This window comes from Cherax quadricarinatus, chromosome 42, assembly GCF_038502225.1.
Source record: "Cherax quadricarinatus isolate ZL_2023a chromosome 42, ASM3850222v1, whole genome shotgun sequence".
In the NCBI taxonomy this organism is placed as follows: Eukaryota; Metazoa; Arthropoda; class Malacostraca; order Decapoda; family Parastacidae; genus Cherax; species Cherax quadricarinatus.
Genome location: NC_091333.1, coordinates 10781209 through 10800024, shown reverse-complemented (window position 1 = coordinate 10800024; position 18816 = coordinate 10781209). Strand labels below are relative to the sequence as shown.

General features: G+C 37.9%; 1 protein-coding gene across 10 annotated transcripts in view; it reads left to right on the top strand.

The window, feature by feature from the left end:
* LOC128695631 (guanine nucleotide exchange factor DBS) overlaps positions 1–18816 on the top strand; it is a 773026-nt gene that overhangs the window by 741058 nt on the left and 13152 nt on the right. For all 10 annotated transcript variants that reach the window (XM_070093289.1, XM_070093288.1, XM_053786362.2 and 7 more), the window contains 6 exons: positions 1562–1687; positions 7323–7589; positions 8465–8578; positions 11544–11735; positions 12656–12862; positions 15109–15342. In XM_070093289.1, coding sequence (XP_069949390.1) covers positions 1562–1687; positions 7323–7589; positions 8465–8578; positions 11544–11735; positions 12656–12862; positions 15109–15342 — 1140 coding nt within the window. The remainder of the gene's footprint in view (positions 1–1561; positions 1688–7322; positions 7590–8464; positions 8579–11543; positions 11736–12655; positions 12863–15108; positions 15343–18816) is intronic.

Sequence of the window (18816 nt, the reverse complement as noted above, 5' to 3'; positions counted from 1 at the left end):
GATTCGGAAATTTGTTTTAAGAATTACATGGTAGAATACTGTTCAAAAATTCCCTAAGTTAAGTGGCACTGGGTTAATTTGAATCCGAGCGTCTGCTGAAATTGTGACTAAATATTCATTAAAATTATTCTTTTTTTTTATGCCATGATAAAGGTTTAGTTCTTAGAAAATATCCCTACTGGGTCTTTTTCTTCCCCTTGTAAATCCTCATCGTGGTCAAGATAGCCATTTGTCAAATATCTTTTGACTTGTACAGTATATATATTGTAAGGTTGTAATATGCAGTTTTTTTTTTTCATATTTTTTAACAGTTAATAAAATTAAATGCTTCCAACCGAAAGTCAATATTGTAGAGTACGTTGAATGTAGGAGAAAGTTTTTCACCATGTATATCAATTTTTTTGCTAGATGAATGTATGGTTTGATAGCACAATAGACCTTATGCCACTATGATCCCACAATTTGAGTAATTCTAAGCAAATAAAACAATCTGAATCTGTTTTATTGACATCACTGTAAAGGAGTGTTATTGAATCGTTTGTAAATATAGCTCATTCAGATATTTTATAAATTAATAAGGTAATCCCTGAGATCTTTCAAAAGCCACAGACATTGGTGACTTTTCATTGCTCTCTTTCACTCTCTCCTCCCTGTGGTTGGAGTCTAGGTAGGGAAAGTATCTATTTGGTCCTGTACTTGGTGGGTGCAGTCCCAGGTGGGCCCGTGCACTACTGGCCCAGGGTGCTCCTGACCCTGTCTGTGCTCAACTTGATGGTCCCTCCTCCGATATCCCTGGGACTCAGTGGTGACGTCAGAGTACATTTATTTCTGTCCTTAGTTTTATCTTCGTTTATGATTTTGGAACTCGGGCAGTAGGGCGTGATCCTACTACGTGTGCCCCCCGTGTCCCAGGTCGCCGCGCCCCTGACGACCAGGGCGTGGGCGCCACACTCCTGTGTACCGTCATCCCCTAAACCCTATCTCCGGACGTTCAGGGCTACCCCGTTTCATGGATTTTTTTTTTTCCTTCAACATTTTATTACCCTTGTACTAGTGTGCATATATTCTGAGAAACAGAGAAATACATTTTTGATTCATCAATATGTATCAATGTGACTGGATATATGTACACTTTTAGATGTTTAGGGATGCAGGTAAAAAATAATTATACACAGGATTATGCAGTTCAACTGTGGAGATATACCTCTTGTGTGTTGTGCTGTGTTGTCTTGCTGGAAATTTAGAGTTGCTTCTGTAAAGAGTTTTGTATTGTAAAAATGAACACTATTTGTACTTTACTGTGAATGTATTTGCTGGTAAAATATAAAGGGGCTATTAAAGCTACTTTTTTTCTACCTGATCATAAATGTGGTAAGAGCATTAGTGCTCCTGCCTGCTTCCTTCAGCCAAAGATTCCTCACATTCAGTAAAGTCGCTTCTTCAGCCACTTGAACTGGGCATGAGAATGTATTACTATGTGACCTTTATAAACTTGGTGGCATGTACCCTCCCCCAAGTAGTTCCCAACACCCCAAGACCCTCCACCTCCCTCTGGTTGCAGGCGGTGGAGAAGTTCAGCGCCAACACACAGGAGATCAGTGCCTCGCTGAGAGCCTTCACCCAGAAGCTGCAGGAGACCGAATTCCCCAACGATGTCGCTTCTACGGAGGAACTTCTTCGTTCACAGGTGGGGGGACTCTTCGTTTTTTTCTTTTTTTCATGAATCATAATCAAGTAAATTTATTTAGGTATAAGTGCACTTAATTATCATTCAAGGTGATCCGTAGCTCGGTTGCTTGCAAGGGTACTCAGCTCACACACTGAGGTCCGTGGTTCGGTCACCGGTACGGGTGGAAATATTTAAGATGTGTTTCCTTAAGATACCTGCTGTCCATGCTCACCTAACAGTAAAATAGGTACAGTGGTCCCTCAATAATCGTCCATAATCCATTCCTGGAAGTGGGACTATTATCAAAATGGACGATTTACGAATCAATTTTCCCCATAAGAAATAATGTAAATTCAATTAATCCGTTCCTGACACCCAGAAGTATTAAAACAAAAAATTTTTTTACATGAAATATAGATGTAGTACATAAACAATACAGTGGCACATGATGAATTAAACATTAACAGAATAACACTTACCTTTATTGGCAATTCTTCTTTGTGTATGGAAGACTGGAGAAGGAGACAGATTGGATGATTTACTGTTTGGAAGGGGAATTCCCTTCCATCAACACCTCGGGTACCAATTGCTTTTCTGGGGTTACTTCTCTTCTCTGTTTCTTAATGCCAGTAATGTAGGTCCTCTTTGGCATTTTCTTCTGTTTCATCACAATTGAACACTTGTTCAGGTTTCAGTCCTTCACTGTTTATGTACTCCTTGAATTCATGCGCATATTTTTCAACCGCCTTGTGGTCCGAACTGGCAGCCTCACCATGCCTTACCACACTGTGTATGCCAGTACGCTTATTAAATCTCTCAAACCAGCCTTTGCTGGCCTTAAATTCACTCACATCGCCACTAGTTGCAGGCAATTTCTTTACCAAATCGTCATGCAACTGCCTAGCCTTTTCACAAATAAGCGACGTCATAAGACTATCTCCTGCTAATTGTTTCTCATTTATCCACACCAATAATAACTTCTCAACATCTTCGAGTACTGGTGATCTCATTTTTGTCAGCATATTTACCCCCTTTGCAACAACAGCATCCTTGATTTCCTTTTTCTTGGCTATGATGGAAGTTATGGTTGTATGGGAGTTGTTATACATCCTCGCCAGTTCGCCCACACGTACGCCACTTTCATATTGTTCAATGATGTTTTTCTTAAATTCAATCGTATTTCTCACCTTCTTTACCAAAGGCTTGGCACTAGGAGCTTTCTTTGGAGCCATGGTAGCTTATTTAGCACTTAAATAACTTGCAAGCACTAAAATAAATGGAATATTATGAAATATTTCGCTGGAGCACGTGAGGGGACCTTCGCTCACTGGTAAACAATGGCACACTGGCTGGGAAGGAAAGGCCGAGGTGGCTCAGAGCGTGAGTACGCGTCCGGGACGAAGGACTATTAGCGAGTTACCGGACCATTTGCAAGCCAATATTTTGACGAAAAAACAGGACTATTTCCGAAATGGACGACTTTCAGTCCAGACGATTATTGAGGGACCACTGTATCTGGGTGTTAGTCGACTGGTGTGGGTCGCATCCTGGGGACAGAATTGAGCTAATTTGCCCGAAATACTCAACATATCATGGGGCTTTTTATATAGTAGTATGTCATTGATGTCAGGTAGGCCTATCTTGTAAATGTACTTGTAGAAATAAAGATTATTATATTATTTGTGTATTGTCCCAGTCACTGTTATTGTGTCTTTTTATTCTTTAACAGTAAAGTCTACACTCAGAACTGTTTGTCCTCTATTGCTGGAGACTTCAACATCAACCTTGGCCTACTAGATGATCAGCCTGTAACTGATTTCATCAACAATATGAACAACACACTTCTCATACCAACAAGAACTAAACCAACCAGGCTCACTGAAACAAGTGCAACCATAATAGACCACATATGGACCAATATACTAGCCCCCCTTAAATCAGGGATAATCAGAGGATAATCACAGATAGCACTACAGACCACTACCCTACCTTCCTCTTGGCAAACATTAGTAAACCACCACTTGAATACAACAAAGTTTCATTTAGACTCCATGATGAGGCCTCTATAAGGAAGTTCACAGCTGACCTAGAGACTGTTGACTGGCCTACAGAATTCTCCAAGGCAAGGTATTGATGACTGGACAGACATTTTTCTTAACAAATTACTTAGACTATACAACAAACATTGTCCTATAAAAACGAAACAGATCACAAACAAACGGCTTGGTTGCCCATGGCTAACCAGCACCATCCTGAAATCCATTGATAAGAAACACCATTATGAAAAGCAATATAGACAGGGCTTAATACACAAAGATATTCCTAAACACTATTCATCAGTCCTCACCAAAGTAATAAAGAAAGCCAAACAACTATACTACTCCAGTAGATTCACTGACACAAGAGGAGATATAAAAAAGACCTGGAAAACACTGAAAAAAACCAAGAATATTGTCCTAACTAAACCTAATGAAACACCACTGCATCCCACTGACACAGCTAACAAGATAAACGACTTCTTCTCAACCATAGGTTCTAATCTCGCCAATAAAATCCCATGTACCAATGCCCATGCCAGGGACTACCTAGATGGGAATTTCCCAAATTCCTTCTATCTTGCTCCAACTGAGCCTACGGAAGTCACCGAGATTATAAAGTCACTTAAAAATAACTCAGGGAATCTGTCTCATGTCCCACCATTATTGTACAAGAGAGCGGCCCATGTCCTCTCGCATGCTATCTCATTACTTTTTAACAAGTCACTAGAAACTAGCACCTTCCCGAAACTACTCAAGACGGCAAGGGTTACACCAATACATAAAGGTGGTGACCCTACAGATTTAAACAACTATAGTCCAATATCAAACTTACCATTGCTATCCAAAATCTTTGAGAAACTCATGCACAGGAGACTATATTCATTTATAACGGCACAAAACATACTCAACCCCTGCCAATTTGGATTCAGGAAAAATAAAAGCACTAACGATGCAATCATAAAAATGCTAGATCTGCTTTACACAGCATTGGAAAATAAGGAATATCCACTAGGAATTTTTATTGACCTAAGAAAAGCTTTTGAGACAGTAGACCACGGCATCCTACTCCACAAACTTGACCATTATGGTATAAGAGGCCATGCGCTTGCATATTTCAAATCTTACCTTACTAATAGGTATCAGTATGTCACCATTAAAGACACAACATCAACAACACAGCCACTTGATACTGGAGTTCCACAGGGAAGTGTCCTTGGTCCCCTGCTCTTCCTCATATACATCAATGATCTTCCAAACGTATCTCAACACCTGAACACCATTCTCTTTGCTGACGACATGACTTATGTCATCTCTCACCCTAATCTTGCCACCCTCAACACCATTGTTAATGAGGAGCTGATCAAAATATCGACTTGGATGACAGCCAATAAACTTATGCTTAACACTGACAAAACCTACTACATTATGTTTGGTAGCAGAGCAGGAGATGCGCAAATTAACATTAAGATCGACAACACTCTAATTGCCAGGCATAATGAGGGCAAATTCCTAGGCCTATACCTCGACAACAACCTGAACTTCAGCACCCATATCCAACACATAACCAAAAAAGTATCCAAAACGGTTGGGATCCTCTCCAAGATACGATGCTACGTGCCGCAAACTGCCCTTCTCACACTATACCATTCACTTATATATCCATACCTCACCTATGCTATCTGTGCTTGGGGTTCAACTGCAGCAACACACCTAAAGCCAATAATAGCCCAACAAAAAGCCGCAGTAAGAATAATCACTCAATCCCATCCCTGGCAACACCCCCCCCCCCCACTCTTCATAGATCTGAACTTACTCCCTGTTCAGTACATCCACACTTACTATTGTGCACTCTACATCTACAGAACCTTAAATTCCAATATTAACCTTGACCTAAAATGCTTTCTTGATAGTTGTGACAGAACCCACAGGCACAACACCAGACACAAACATCTCTATGACATTCCCCGTGTCCGACTAAACCTTTACAAAAATTCAATGTATGTCAAAGGCCCTAAAATCTGGAACACCCTACCTGAAAATTCTAAAACTGCAGACACATTCATCACCTTCAAAACTACCATCACAAAACATCTTATCTCCCTGATACACCCTGTCAACTAATTACATGAATACCACCTGGTGGTTAACACTTACACTCACTCACCCATTTGACTATAAACAGAAATATCAATCTCAATCTCAAAATAATGAATCTTAACTAGTCATAAGTTGGCCTGTGATACTCCAATACTGAAACTATGTATAGTGCCAAAACAAAAGCATTCACATTGCTAAACCCACAAACTAGTATTTAGTCACTTAGCCATAATACCAACTTACCTCATAATTTTGTAATATTTTAAACTTAAGATTTAATCTAAGTCTGCCCGAAATGCCTAGCCATGCTAGGTGTTCTAGTGGTACACTCTGTAATTATTATTTTACCACATGTAAACCACACAATAACCAAATTCTGTAAACTCAGCTTTGTAATCCTTATAGAGAATAAACTTTGAATATTGAATACTATTCATACCTTATATTGTATTGCATTTCATGAAGTTCTAAACCTGTGTGGGGGCTATACAGCACAAGGAGTGGTGAAGAATCGAGACTCCATCCACTGATTGCAGAGTAATCTGCTGACCAGTCAGGCTGTTGTTGCCTCCTACATACTTCTGATGTCTCTGCCCAGACTTGTGTTCTTGGAGTTGTAGCAGGACCCCACAGACACTATACAAGAAATAAATATCCCATTGATAGCCAACTCGTACAGATCAGTCTTATGTAGAAATGTTATGCCAAAAATATTGAAATCATAATTTTAAACTGCTTACCTGAGGGCATTAAAAGCTGTAATATAGTAAATAATTTTAAAAATTGCCAAGAACGCTACCTGAGAAAAGATCAGTATATATGGGCATCAATTATAGACCATCTTTGGCAGGTAAGAAACATGAAGTAGAACAAAGGCGAGGGCCTGGGTTCGAGTACATATATACCCAACAAATACAGTACATAAATTTGCATTGTAGTAACTTTTCTAAATGCAAAATATGGAGAATAGTCAGTATTATGTAGGTAAATCTGGTATGCAAAATTCACCAAAAGACTTACCTGGCTTCGAGTAGATGTCGCTCTCACACTGGTCTACTTGCTTATATATAACCTGATTCTACTGAAGAGGATCTCTTGGCCAAAAATATATCAGACCTGTCTATTACATTTTTATTTTCAACCCTTGTGGGATTTACCTGTACATTATTTAAGACATTTGTTCCATAATATTATCTTTAAGTATTATAAAAAAATTTTAACCTTATTGTTGTGTCTCTTGACATAAAAACCTCAATTTGATAATAGGCCAGAGCAAATTGAAACATCAAAAATTTCCATTGCTAATTGTACATTGGTTTTTGAAGTTCCAGCCACAGAGTAGTGGCTTTTAAACTTGAAGAGTAAAAATATGCAGGCATATGATTTTTTTCCTTTGGAAACATATGGTTGCTCAAAACAGCATGCACATCAGGAGCAGTAATGCTGATCAATTCTTCATGGGTTGACACCTGAAGGTGTAGTATGCATTTTTTAAGTACTCATTTACTTGCCAACAGTGTGCTGAATACAGTGTGCTGAAGGACGACTTGTTATCCGCATCTCGACACGGAGAAACATTACTGAACTGCATCAAACGACCTGGAGAACCACGCTCTGCACGACTTTGTCCTGACAAGCTCATCAATGTAACTGCAGTGGAGCGGCTATTGGTTCAGCTGGAGGAGACGGAAAGAACCTTTGATGAATTCTGGACAAGACACGAAGGAAGGCTCACACAGTGTCTTCAGCTGAGACGCTTTGAAACAGATTTCAGAGAGCTGCAGGTGAGCCGAGTTATTGATTGTGTAATTCACTGAGTGTTTAAGTCAATATGTTATAATTTCCAAATTGGTAATCATCATCCAAATTTATATTCATAAAAAATACATGAAAAAACATTGATAGCAGACACCAACAGGTGGTTAAAAGGCGCGTGAACAAACAGTAGGGCATATTTATTTAGAAATTGTTTTGTTCCTGAGACCTTGATCACTTCTCACGTATACTGGGTGGTGAACACCAGTATATGTAGGTTTAGTTATCCCTAAAAATTCATGGAGGGTTACATTCTTAGAGATCCTGCAAAGGTAAAATCTACAAATAATATACAAAATTAAAGTTTGCATAACAAATATTGTTTCAGATTTGAATTCATTTTGTATTTCAAAGAGCATATCTTTGTAATATGCCATTCTGATCTGGTTAATATTGACACTGATAAGAAATCCACTGCATGCTAGTGGCTTTCTTTTGTACTCAACAATATTTTATAACATGTAAACTACATTTTGTATTACTGCAGAAAAAAATAATTTTTTATTATTTAAATATTAACCAGACTAAAAACAGATCTTTGGGGATAAAAAAGGCCAGCAATCTCAAAAGAAACCCTAAACAAATTAATCTGTTCATTAGTTGCCCCCTCGGAAAAAGACATTGGATAATGGAAAACTACAAATAAGCTGAAATGCACTCATACTGGTGGCTTTCTTTTGTGGCTAACAGTATGTATTACATGTGAACTACATCATCTATATATTGCATATGAAAAAGGAAGCCTGTGAAATTGTAGTGATGATTGTATGTTATTTTACTGTAACGTGTGGTTTTTATTGCATGTGAATGTCTTGCAATTCCTATTCTTTGTTTACTTTGTTAGACATGCCTGGAAGTCTCATTAAAGCAGCTCTCAGCAATGTCTGAGATCGGAGATTCAGTCATACATGTCGACCAGTTGTTAGCAGAGGCTCAAGATTTCCACATGCTCACTGCCGTAAGTGTGAGGAATATGTATATTTCTTCTTCTTTCAACAAACCCAAGCTTCACACCCATATAAGTGTGTTGGTACCACTATACTTTCATACATTCCCTTCTTTGCCTCTATAGATAACGTTCTTTGTCTCCACATATACCTCAACGCACCACTCACCTTTTTTCCCTCGTCAATTCTATGATTAACCTCATCCTTCATAAATAAATCTGCTGATATGTCAACTCCCAAATATCTGAAAACATTCACTTCTTCCGTACTCCTCTTCCCCAATTTGGTATCCAATTTTTCTTTATCTAAATCATTTGATACCCTCATCACTATGTTCACTTTCAACTTTCTACCTTTACACACACTCCCAAATTTATCCACTAACCTCTGCAATTTTTCTTTAGAATCACCCATAAGCACAGTATCATTAGCAAAAAGTAACTGTGTTACTTCCCATTTTGTATTCGATTCCCCATAATTTAATCCCACCCCTCTCCTGAACACCCTAGCATTTACTTCTTTTACAACCCCATCTATAAATATATTAAACAACCATGGTGACATTACACATCCCTGTCTAAGACCTACTTTTACCGGGAAGTAGTCCCCCTCTTTAATACACTCCCTAACCTGAGCCTCACTATCCTCATAAAAACTCTTTACAGCATTTAGTAACTTACCACCTATTCCATATATTTGCAACATCTGCCACAATGCCCCCCTATCCACTCTATCATATGCCTTTTCTAAATCCATAAATGCAATAAAAACTTCCCTACCTTTATCTAGATACTGTTCACATATATGCTTCAATGTAAACACCTGATCTACACATCCCCTACCTACTCTAAAACCTCCTTGCTCATCCGCAATCCTACATTTTGTCTTGCCTCTGATTCTTTCAATAATAACCCTACTGTACACTTTTCCTGGTATACTCAGTAAACTAATTCCTCTATAATTCTTACAATCTCTTTTGTCCCCCTTCCCTTTATATAAAGGGACTATACATGCTCTCTGCCAGTCCCTAGGTACCTTCCCCTCTTTCATACATTTATTAAAAAAAAATACCAACCACTCCAACACTATCATCCCCCCTGCATTTAACATTTCTGTCATGATCCCGTCATTTCCACCTGCTTTACCCCCTTTCATTCTACGTAATGCCTCACGCACCTCCCCCACACTTACATCCCCATCTACTAACTCTCCTACTCTGTTTTTAACTGACAAATCCATTTGTTCCCTAGGCTTTCTTGTTTAACTCACTCCAAATTTTTTTCTTATTTTCATTAAAATTTCTTGACAGTGCCTCTCCCACTCTATCATCTGCTCTCCTTTTGCACTCTCTCACCACTCTCTTCACCTTTCTTTTACTCTCCATATACTCTACTCTTCTTACAACACTTCTGCTTTGTAAAAACCTCTCATAAGCTACCTTTTTCTCTTTTATCACACCCTTTACTTCATCATTCCACCAATCACTCCTCTTTCCTCCTGCACCCACCCTCCTATAACCACAAACTTCTGCCCCACATTCTAATACTGCATTTTTAAAACTATTCCAATCCTCTTCAACTCCCCCACTACTCATACTTGCACCAGCCCACCTTTCTGCCAATAGTTGCTTATATCTCACCCGAACTTCCTCCTCCCTTAGTTTATACACTTTCACCTCCCTCTTACTTGTTGTTGCCATTTTCCTCTTTTTCCCATCTACCTCTTACTCTAACTGTAGCTACAACTAGATAATGATCTGATATATCGGTTGCCCCTCTATAAACGTGTACATCCTGAAGCCTACCCATCAACCTTTTATCCACCAATACATAATCTAACAAACTACTTTCATTACGTGCTATATCATACCTTGTATATTTATTTATCCTCTTTTTCATAAAATATGTATTACTTATTACCAAACTCTATTTTCATTTACCCCTGGCACCCCAAATTTACTTACTACTCCCTCCACAATATTTTTACCCACTTTATCATTGAAATCCCCAACCACAAGTACTCTCACACTTGGTTCAAAACTCCCCACACATTCACTCAACATTTCCCAAAATCTCTCTCTCTCCTCTACACTTCTCTCTTCTCCAGGTGCATATATGCTTACCATAACCCACTTTCCACATCCAACCTTCATTTTACTCCACATAATCCTTGAATTAATACATGTACATTTATACTCCCTCTTTTCCTGCCATAGCTTATCCTTTAACATTATTGTTACTTCTTCTTTAGTTCTAGCTCTGTTTGAAACCCCTGACCTAATCCCATTTATTCCTCTCCACTGAAACTCTCCCACCCCCTTCAGCTTTGTTTCACTTAAAGCCAGGACATCTAGCTTCTTCTCATTCATAACATCCACAATCATCTCTTTCCTATCATTCGCACAGCATCCACGCACATTCAGACATCCCGGTTTGAAAATTTTCTTCTTATTCTTTTTAGTAATTATTACCTCCTTCTGTTTATTTCCTATATGTGGGTTCACTTGTGACAATGTCCAATGTTTATTATATACGTCTAGAGATTATTTACGTTCTTCATGCACACTATCTGCACTCAACACTTTCCTTCCTACTGTCTCTTATTTGCCAGCCTACCAACCTTGCTAGCCAGGCCATCATCCAAAATTTTTATGCAAGGTATAGTGAAGTTGCTGTGTTATGTTTGGAGCAAAATTACAAATTGGCCTAATTAAAAAAATACTTATATTATCTGTTTTCCATAGAGTGAATCTTTAGGTAATCAAGTTTTAGTTCCACACTAAATGTTTGTTCATACATTTCTTAGTTTTAATATGTTCAGTAAGGTATTTAGACTTTACCTGAGCTGTTTGTTTAGTGTATGTACAATTTATGGTTTTAAATGAGTAGTTATCAATTTCATCTTCATTCTCCTATTAATTTAAAAAAAAAAAGTGTTTGGAGTGTGAATGTAATTGTATCTTTTCACATGAGACAGGATCAACTTGAGAAGGCAGAGGAACTACGCATCATTGGCACACAACTTATTGAAAGTCAACACTACGCAGTTGACTCCATCCAGCCCAAATGTGTTGAGTTAGTAAGGATGAGAGATGCCTTCCACGACCGCATCACCAAGCGCCTTGAAACTTTACACAAATGTCGAGACCTTCAAGAACGCATCGAGAGAGTAAGCAGCTTTACAGTTCATGTTTACATTCTGGGTGGATGATGTGTAAAGAGTTTCACAAAATTCTGAATGCCTTTCTTGTCAGAGGAAAGAAGCAATTTTCTTTAACTGCCTGTATAATATTTACTTTTTATACCATATTTTTTATGTTTATTGTTTCATCCATTTCCTGTTCCTAAATATACCATATTATCTTTAGAATATAGGATATCCATCAGTTCCTTATGGATATTAGATGGGATATCCATCAGTTCTTGATGGATATCCCATCTTTAGAATAAAAAAATTTAATTCTCTAATCCTCTGATGGCAGGCCTCTACACATTCCTATATAGCAGCTGGGGACATTTTTCATACTTCTGTGATTTTTTGTGTTCAAAAATGCCATGCCAGTTTTAGCTCACATTTGCTGAATCTTGAGCTATTAAGTATGTTGCAGATGAAAAAATCTGACATTGTGTTAGTACCCATACATTAGCAGCAGCTGGAGGCTGCAGCTTGGGTGTTTTCTCTTGTTTTTGATTAGCCTATGTGCAGCAAGAGCTGTTTGGAATAGAATAACATCAGCACTGTAGTATGTACATGCTTCTGGCTGGCAATAAGTAAGAGTGAATGATACTGAAAGGGCTTCTTTTTCAGGTCATTGTACCTCTGCAAGAGACGGCCAGTGTGTTAAAAAGAAAAAAATGATCATAACCACCTATTTCCAAGAAATTAGTGTTGAATGATCCCTTAAGAGTCCTTTTGATTGTGCTATCTCATTTTTTGTATAAAACATAAACAGACTGCATTACTGTGTGTTAAAAAACTGTCCCTTTGAAGTTTCCTCTTTTTTTTTTTTCAGTTTCTAACTTAATTGTTTTCATATGATCATATTAACCAATTCCAGTGTTCTTGCATATTCCTGTTACGCATTTCAGGCCAATAAATGGTGTACTGAGGGCGTGGAACTCCTGGCCTCACAACAGATTGAGAGATGTCAAGCTCCAGAGTTTGCCGAGGAGGCTTTAAGGGAGTTGGAGGACTTCATGGCATCCTCAGACCACAACCGGCTGGGCAGTTCTCGGGAACTGAAGGCAATGTTTGAAGATGTCATTACTCCTGAGACTAAGGGTCTGGTGCAACAAGTAAGATTATTTTACCTTGGTGAGAGTTGATAGTCGTTGAAAGCTTGTCAAGAAAGAAAAGATTTTGTTGTATAATCAAGCTTTCTGACAACATTTCGATGAATGTAGAGCTTTATTGAGCTTGTAGAGCAAGACACTCTTGCAAGAAAGCTTGCTCTACACCTGTGTCTTTGCTTCACTCATGTCTGCAATATGCCTTTGTTTTCATTAAGTTTTGTAAAAGTTTGTGATTGTTACTAAATTTAAAAAGAGAAACTTTCATTTTTCTTTTTATGTCGCCCTGCTTCGGTGGGATACGGCCGGTTCATTGAAAAAATAAGAAAAATTGCATAATGCTTGTAGTGTCTTGAACTCTGTTTACTTATCAAAAAAAAAAAAAAAAAATTAGAGTATTTGAATGCTATACCATCTTTGTGTACAGTTTTTTCATTTCCGTTGTCTCTTTTATTACTCATTTACAATTTGCCCAAAGATCCAACAGAACTTTCTTAATTCTCTTTTTTTAACACATTGACTGTCTCCCACCGAGGCAGGGTGACCTGAAAAAGAAATGCTTTCACCATCATTCACACTGTCACTCTAAACAGTAAATATCCCAAGCCCCTCCTTCAGGGTGCAGGCATTGTACTGCCCACCTCCAGGACTCAAGAAATGGTATTAAAACCTACAGTGGCAGGATTGTGCAGAGAGGTAGATATTGTATATCTTTCATCCAAAATTGATCCTTTTATGTCAGCATTTGATAGCTTGCCAAAAAATTCAACGCATTTATGTTAAAAAAATATGCTTACGAGTAACACTAAGGAGGCTTCAGTGTTAAGAGGGAGAAAGTATACTGACATGATAGGGTTCTCAGCTACAGCCTTTCCTCACTTAGCGACGTACTCGTTTACCCACGCCTCGGACTTACAACGGGCTCTCTGACCAGTATGCATGCCTAAATAATGTATACTAGAACTGATTTTCTCTTTTCTGTTTATTACAATATGCAGTACACTACTGTATAAACATTTAAAAATATACCAGAAATGTTATAAATGGTGCAAAGGTGACAGTAAAACAATATCAAAGATAGTTGACACAAACCCACTACCATTATAGTATGCTCCTCACTTAGCGACGAATTCATTTACAGTGTGGTCTTAGGAACGGAACTCCATCGTTAAGTGAGGAGAGGTTGTACTGCTAGCCCTCATCTTCCTAGCCATTGCCAATACAGAGAGAATACTGCTAGCCTCTGTCTTGATAGCTGATGACATGACAGAAAATGTCAGTAGTCTCAGTCCTGCTAGATGCACAGTTACTAAGAGAATGCCACTAGCTTCCATCTTGCTAGCTGCTTTCATTATAGAGTGAATGCTGCTAGCCTTCATCTGCTATCAGGCACTATTACAGAGAATAGTATCCTCCATCTTGCTAGCAGGCACTGTCACAGAGGCTACTGCAGTAAGATGAGTTTATCTATATTATTCAAATATTGTTTGCTGGCTTGAGTGACAAAGACACTTGTTGCTATATAAAAGTGCTTTTCCTGAGAATTATGGAAATTGCAGAAGGCTTTACCAAGTTTATTCTTGATACAACAACAGAAAGAAATGTTTAGCAATGCTCAGATTATTATAATCATAACTAAATGTTAAACCCACCAGGGTCTTACAGCGCTGAGCAACACTCAGAAAGTCACTAGATATGAACAGTTCACCGGGGTAATGGAACATTGGCATCATTTTGTTTTCTAATGGTGTTGCAGATAGCATTGTATAGTAGGACCCCCATATCCACGTGGGATAAGTTCCAAGGACCTGCCACGGATACCGAAACTGTGGATAGTAGCAAACCCTGTATATAAGTCCTGTACTATAATGACACAATTGCAAACAAGCCATGGTATGAGTGGGGATTGAATTAGCTGCGAATTCAATCCCTACCCATACTGTGGTTTGTTTTATGAGTCCTATACATACCTATTATAAAGTTTAATTGGTAAATTATGCACAATAAGTGGAGAATTATCACTTTCACTGATGGGAAGCACTTTAAGGCTTCTCTTAGACCTTGAAGAACTTCCATTATCACAACTTTTGCACTTTGGTGTCATTATTAATCAGATATAAGGGTTGTCTTTGGGTCCATGGCAAACTGCAGATAACTGAAACCACGGATACCAGAGCCGCAGATATGGGGTCCTAGTGTATACTGCATAAATTATATTATAACGAGACCAATATTGGTTGCCAACTTCCCAGGTGCTGAAGCGGATAGAAGATGTACAGATGATGTGTGAGAAACGGAAGAGTTCACTGAAGAAACTAGCAACGCGCCTGCCCCGTCCTGTTCACGCTGTGACACCAGAACCAGCCGTACCTCTTCATTACTCGCAGGGACAAAGCTCGCACCCTCACTCTCACCCAGCCTCCCCGCTACATGCTGAACTTCCCAAGTCGCCAAAGAGCATGAGAAAGGCTTCAACACTACCAAAGGTGAGACCTACAAGTTGCTTAGGATAAATTTAGTAGAAATGAATGTATGATCTCACTTGATGTCTGTAGTTATTTTACTGCTTTGCAGTTTATAAATGAATATTACCTGATTCTATGACTGCTCACTGATATGGTAAAATAATAATTAACTCTGTATTCTTTCATACTTAACAGCAGAAAAAAAAAGAAGGAAACAGTGTATATTGGAATTACACATTAACTTGTCTGAATTTTCAAGGTACCAATAATAATGGGGAAGCATGGGTGTCATTAGATGAAAGAAAACTTTCAAAATGTTTGTAAAATATGTAATTACTCTATGCAAATATAAAATCTCTTAAATAAGATTTTACTAAATGTTTTCTTAGAACTGTATACTGTAGTTAAGATATTATATGATCAACAGTCATAATGAATACATAAAATTTTATCTAATTTATAAATGAAGGAAAAATTTACACACTGAGCATGCAAAAAAGTATTTTTATAAAATATGCAAATTTTCTGAACAGTAACCAGCTATTATTTTATCATGAATGTTTAGAGAAATTCATGCAAATGATTAAAGTTGTTTTGCACATTTAACTAAGAATTCTGTAAGAAAATGTTTTTCTACTTATTAGTTTGCATTACAGAGGATATGATATTCAGCAGGAATGCTTGATGTATTATCAGGTGATGCACTGTGTGAGCAGAGAAAGTAATTAATATAGTATCATCATAGCCTAGCTTGTTGAACTAAGTGAAAAACCACCAGGACATAAAAATAAAACTTTGGTAAAGAGAGATGTATATTTCCGCCTTGGTCAGAAGTCCTCTTCAGCATAGCTGACTGATGTTTGATATCACGTAGCTGCTTCATCAGTGGCATGGGAAAGTAATAGGAAAAATAAGCAACAATCGTATGTAGCTCTAGCTGAGGCTGTAGGCTCACAGAGCTCATGGTCTAAGCCATGAACCATAAGCATTTGAGTGCCATTTCATGCATAAAATTATTATATTACTTTTATATGATTTGATTCCTGTTTGTTTCTAGCTGTTTTTCTGTGCCACCAATGAAACTGCCTTAGCGATTGCAGAAAGCTCTTGCAGAGAAGTTACTTTTTTTTTTTAAGGTGTTTTGGTATTCAGTTTAACGAGGTGTGTGAATTTTTAGGATCGAGAGAATTAATGTTAAAAGCGTTTGTGTTATACGAGGGACAGGTGTAATGGGCAACTACCACCATGTTTGTGATGGGAAAATACAAGCATCACAAATTTTTAGTTTATCAAGTTAATGGAAATAGATTCAAGCACTACAGTGTACTGAGATATGATTTTTCTCTTCATCTAAATTATCTAAAAGTTTTTCCCTGGCATAGATGTTACGCTTGAGGCCGGGAAGCCAAAGAGTGAAGCATCGACCCAGACCAATGACCATCTGTTTTGGGCAAGATGTAGAATTTTGCAGGCCAGTTACTGAAGCTTCACTAGGGGTACAGCAAAAGGGATTTATAAGAAGAAGAGAGAGTTTTACACATGGATCAGTAAAAGAGAGTTCCATTCACTCGTATTCATCAGGGATGTACATTTTGGGGCCACAGATCGTTCAAAACTTTCAGCTTTTGAATATACACGTGAGAAAGTCAGCACAAGTAAGTGTTCAGTAAATCTGTTTCTTCCCTCACAAGCTACAATGGATGTTGGGATATCCTCTCACTGATGCACTGCCAAGGCTATAGCAGCACTCAACTCATTCTCTGTGTCATGCATCGGAAATATTACTGGCTTCAGGAAAGCCAGCACCAAGACATACTTGTCAACGTATGAAGCAAACCAGATTTTTAAAACTTTGGTATATTTTTTCACAACATTTTGCTTGCCAAAAAAAATCATTGCTTTTGCTTTAAGCCCCATGACGAATAATCTCTTTTGTTGACAAAACTTGGACTCAGGATTTTATTATTTTAAATCCACCTTACATTTGTGTAGAAAAAGATTGCTGATTTGTTGAAATTATTATTTTTCCAAGAGCAATATTTTTATTAAGGAATCAGAGATTTATGACTAATAGATTAGAAAGTTTCCGCAGATCATTATATTCAGGTGTGTAAAGAGACAATATTGCTGAACAGTAGATAAAGAGTCACTCGTAGAAAGAACTCTCCTGCTGCACAGCAGACTTTACAAACGTTTTTATGATCTTTTGGGAAATGAAATATCATCTAGCATTAATAATAAAAATTAAAATCTCAATTTTATTTAAAAAATGTACGTAAATATTGCAATATTGTGTTTATTGGTATGCTTTTTTTTATATTTTTGAAAAAGCCCAGGGTATTTTAAAAACATATTAATATTTTCTGCTTTTTTTTTCTCATGAAGGACTGCTCTGTTATTTTCATCATATAATGAGTGATGACTTAGCTTTTACACCTGTGTAAATACCAATTCTAACTTTCATATTACAGTGCTCATTTTTCACGTGTAATTTACACTTACAAATAAGCTCTCAGCACAGTTTTGCTTTATTGATATTTATTGCTCACTACAACTTGACTCTTGGCCCTTCACTCAAGCTGTGTTGAAACTCTATAATTTGATAACACATCTAAACTTCATGTATTAACTATAAAATGTTTGAAAATTTGGTGTATTTGATATTGGTATACTTTTAACAGTTTTTTTAACTTTTTCTATAGTGACAAGGTCTTAGTTGCTGTAATGATTTAATTGCATTTGTGGGGGATGAGCTGGGTTTTTATGCAAATCAATTTTGCAAGTTAAGAGCTGTTATCCTACCTCAGCTTATTTCAAAGCCCAGCTCTGTCTAAGGTATACTATGACCCCATTTCCCCAGGATGCAAACTGTAACAGTCAGCTAACACCCAGGCACCTATTTACTGCTAGGTGAACAGCAGCAGCAGGTGTAAGGAAATATGCCCAATGTTTCCACACATACTGGGATCACTGTATTAGTCAGGTAGGCAGTAGTCAATGTATTAGTCACTTAAGGTGACCATTAGGGGTATCTAATGATGGTGCCGCTCCTGGCTTGAGCCATCAGTGGTGGAAACATACTAAGTGCCCTGGACAATCACTGCAGAGCCAAATGACAGCACCAACCCTGGTTGTAGCTAATAATTGTCTTCATAGCTGTTTTAAAAATTGCTACCATAGCCAGATCAAAATAATAGGCTGTTTTCCCACTTAGACTGGATGACCTGCAGAAGGAAAACATGACGACTGTTACTCATTCCTCAGGTGTCTTTCCGGAAGACATGGACATCACAGTTACAGCAATCCACTGAGATGCAACACCATCTCAAAAGTTTATGGTCACCCCAAATTGGAAATTTGATCTAGACAATGTGTTGCTTATGCAACAAGTTTTTCCAAGTGTGATAAATTATACCTGGTTGTACCTGATGGTAGCACAATTTTTAAGCAGAAGAAAAGAGGATAATTTTTTCTTTTTTGTCAAACTGGCCATAT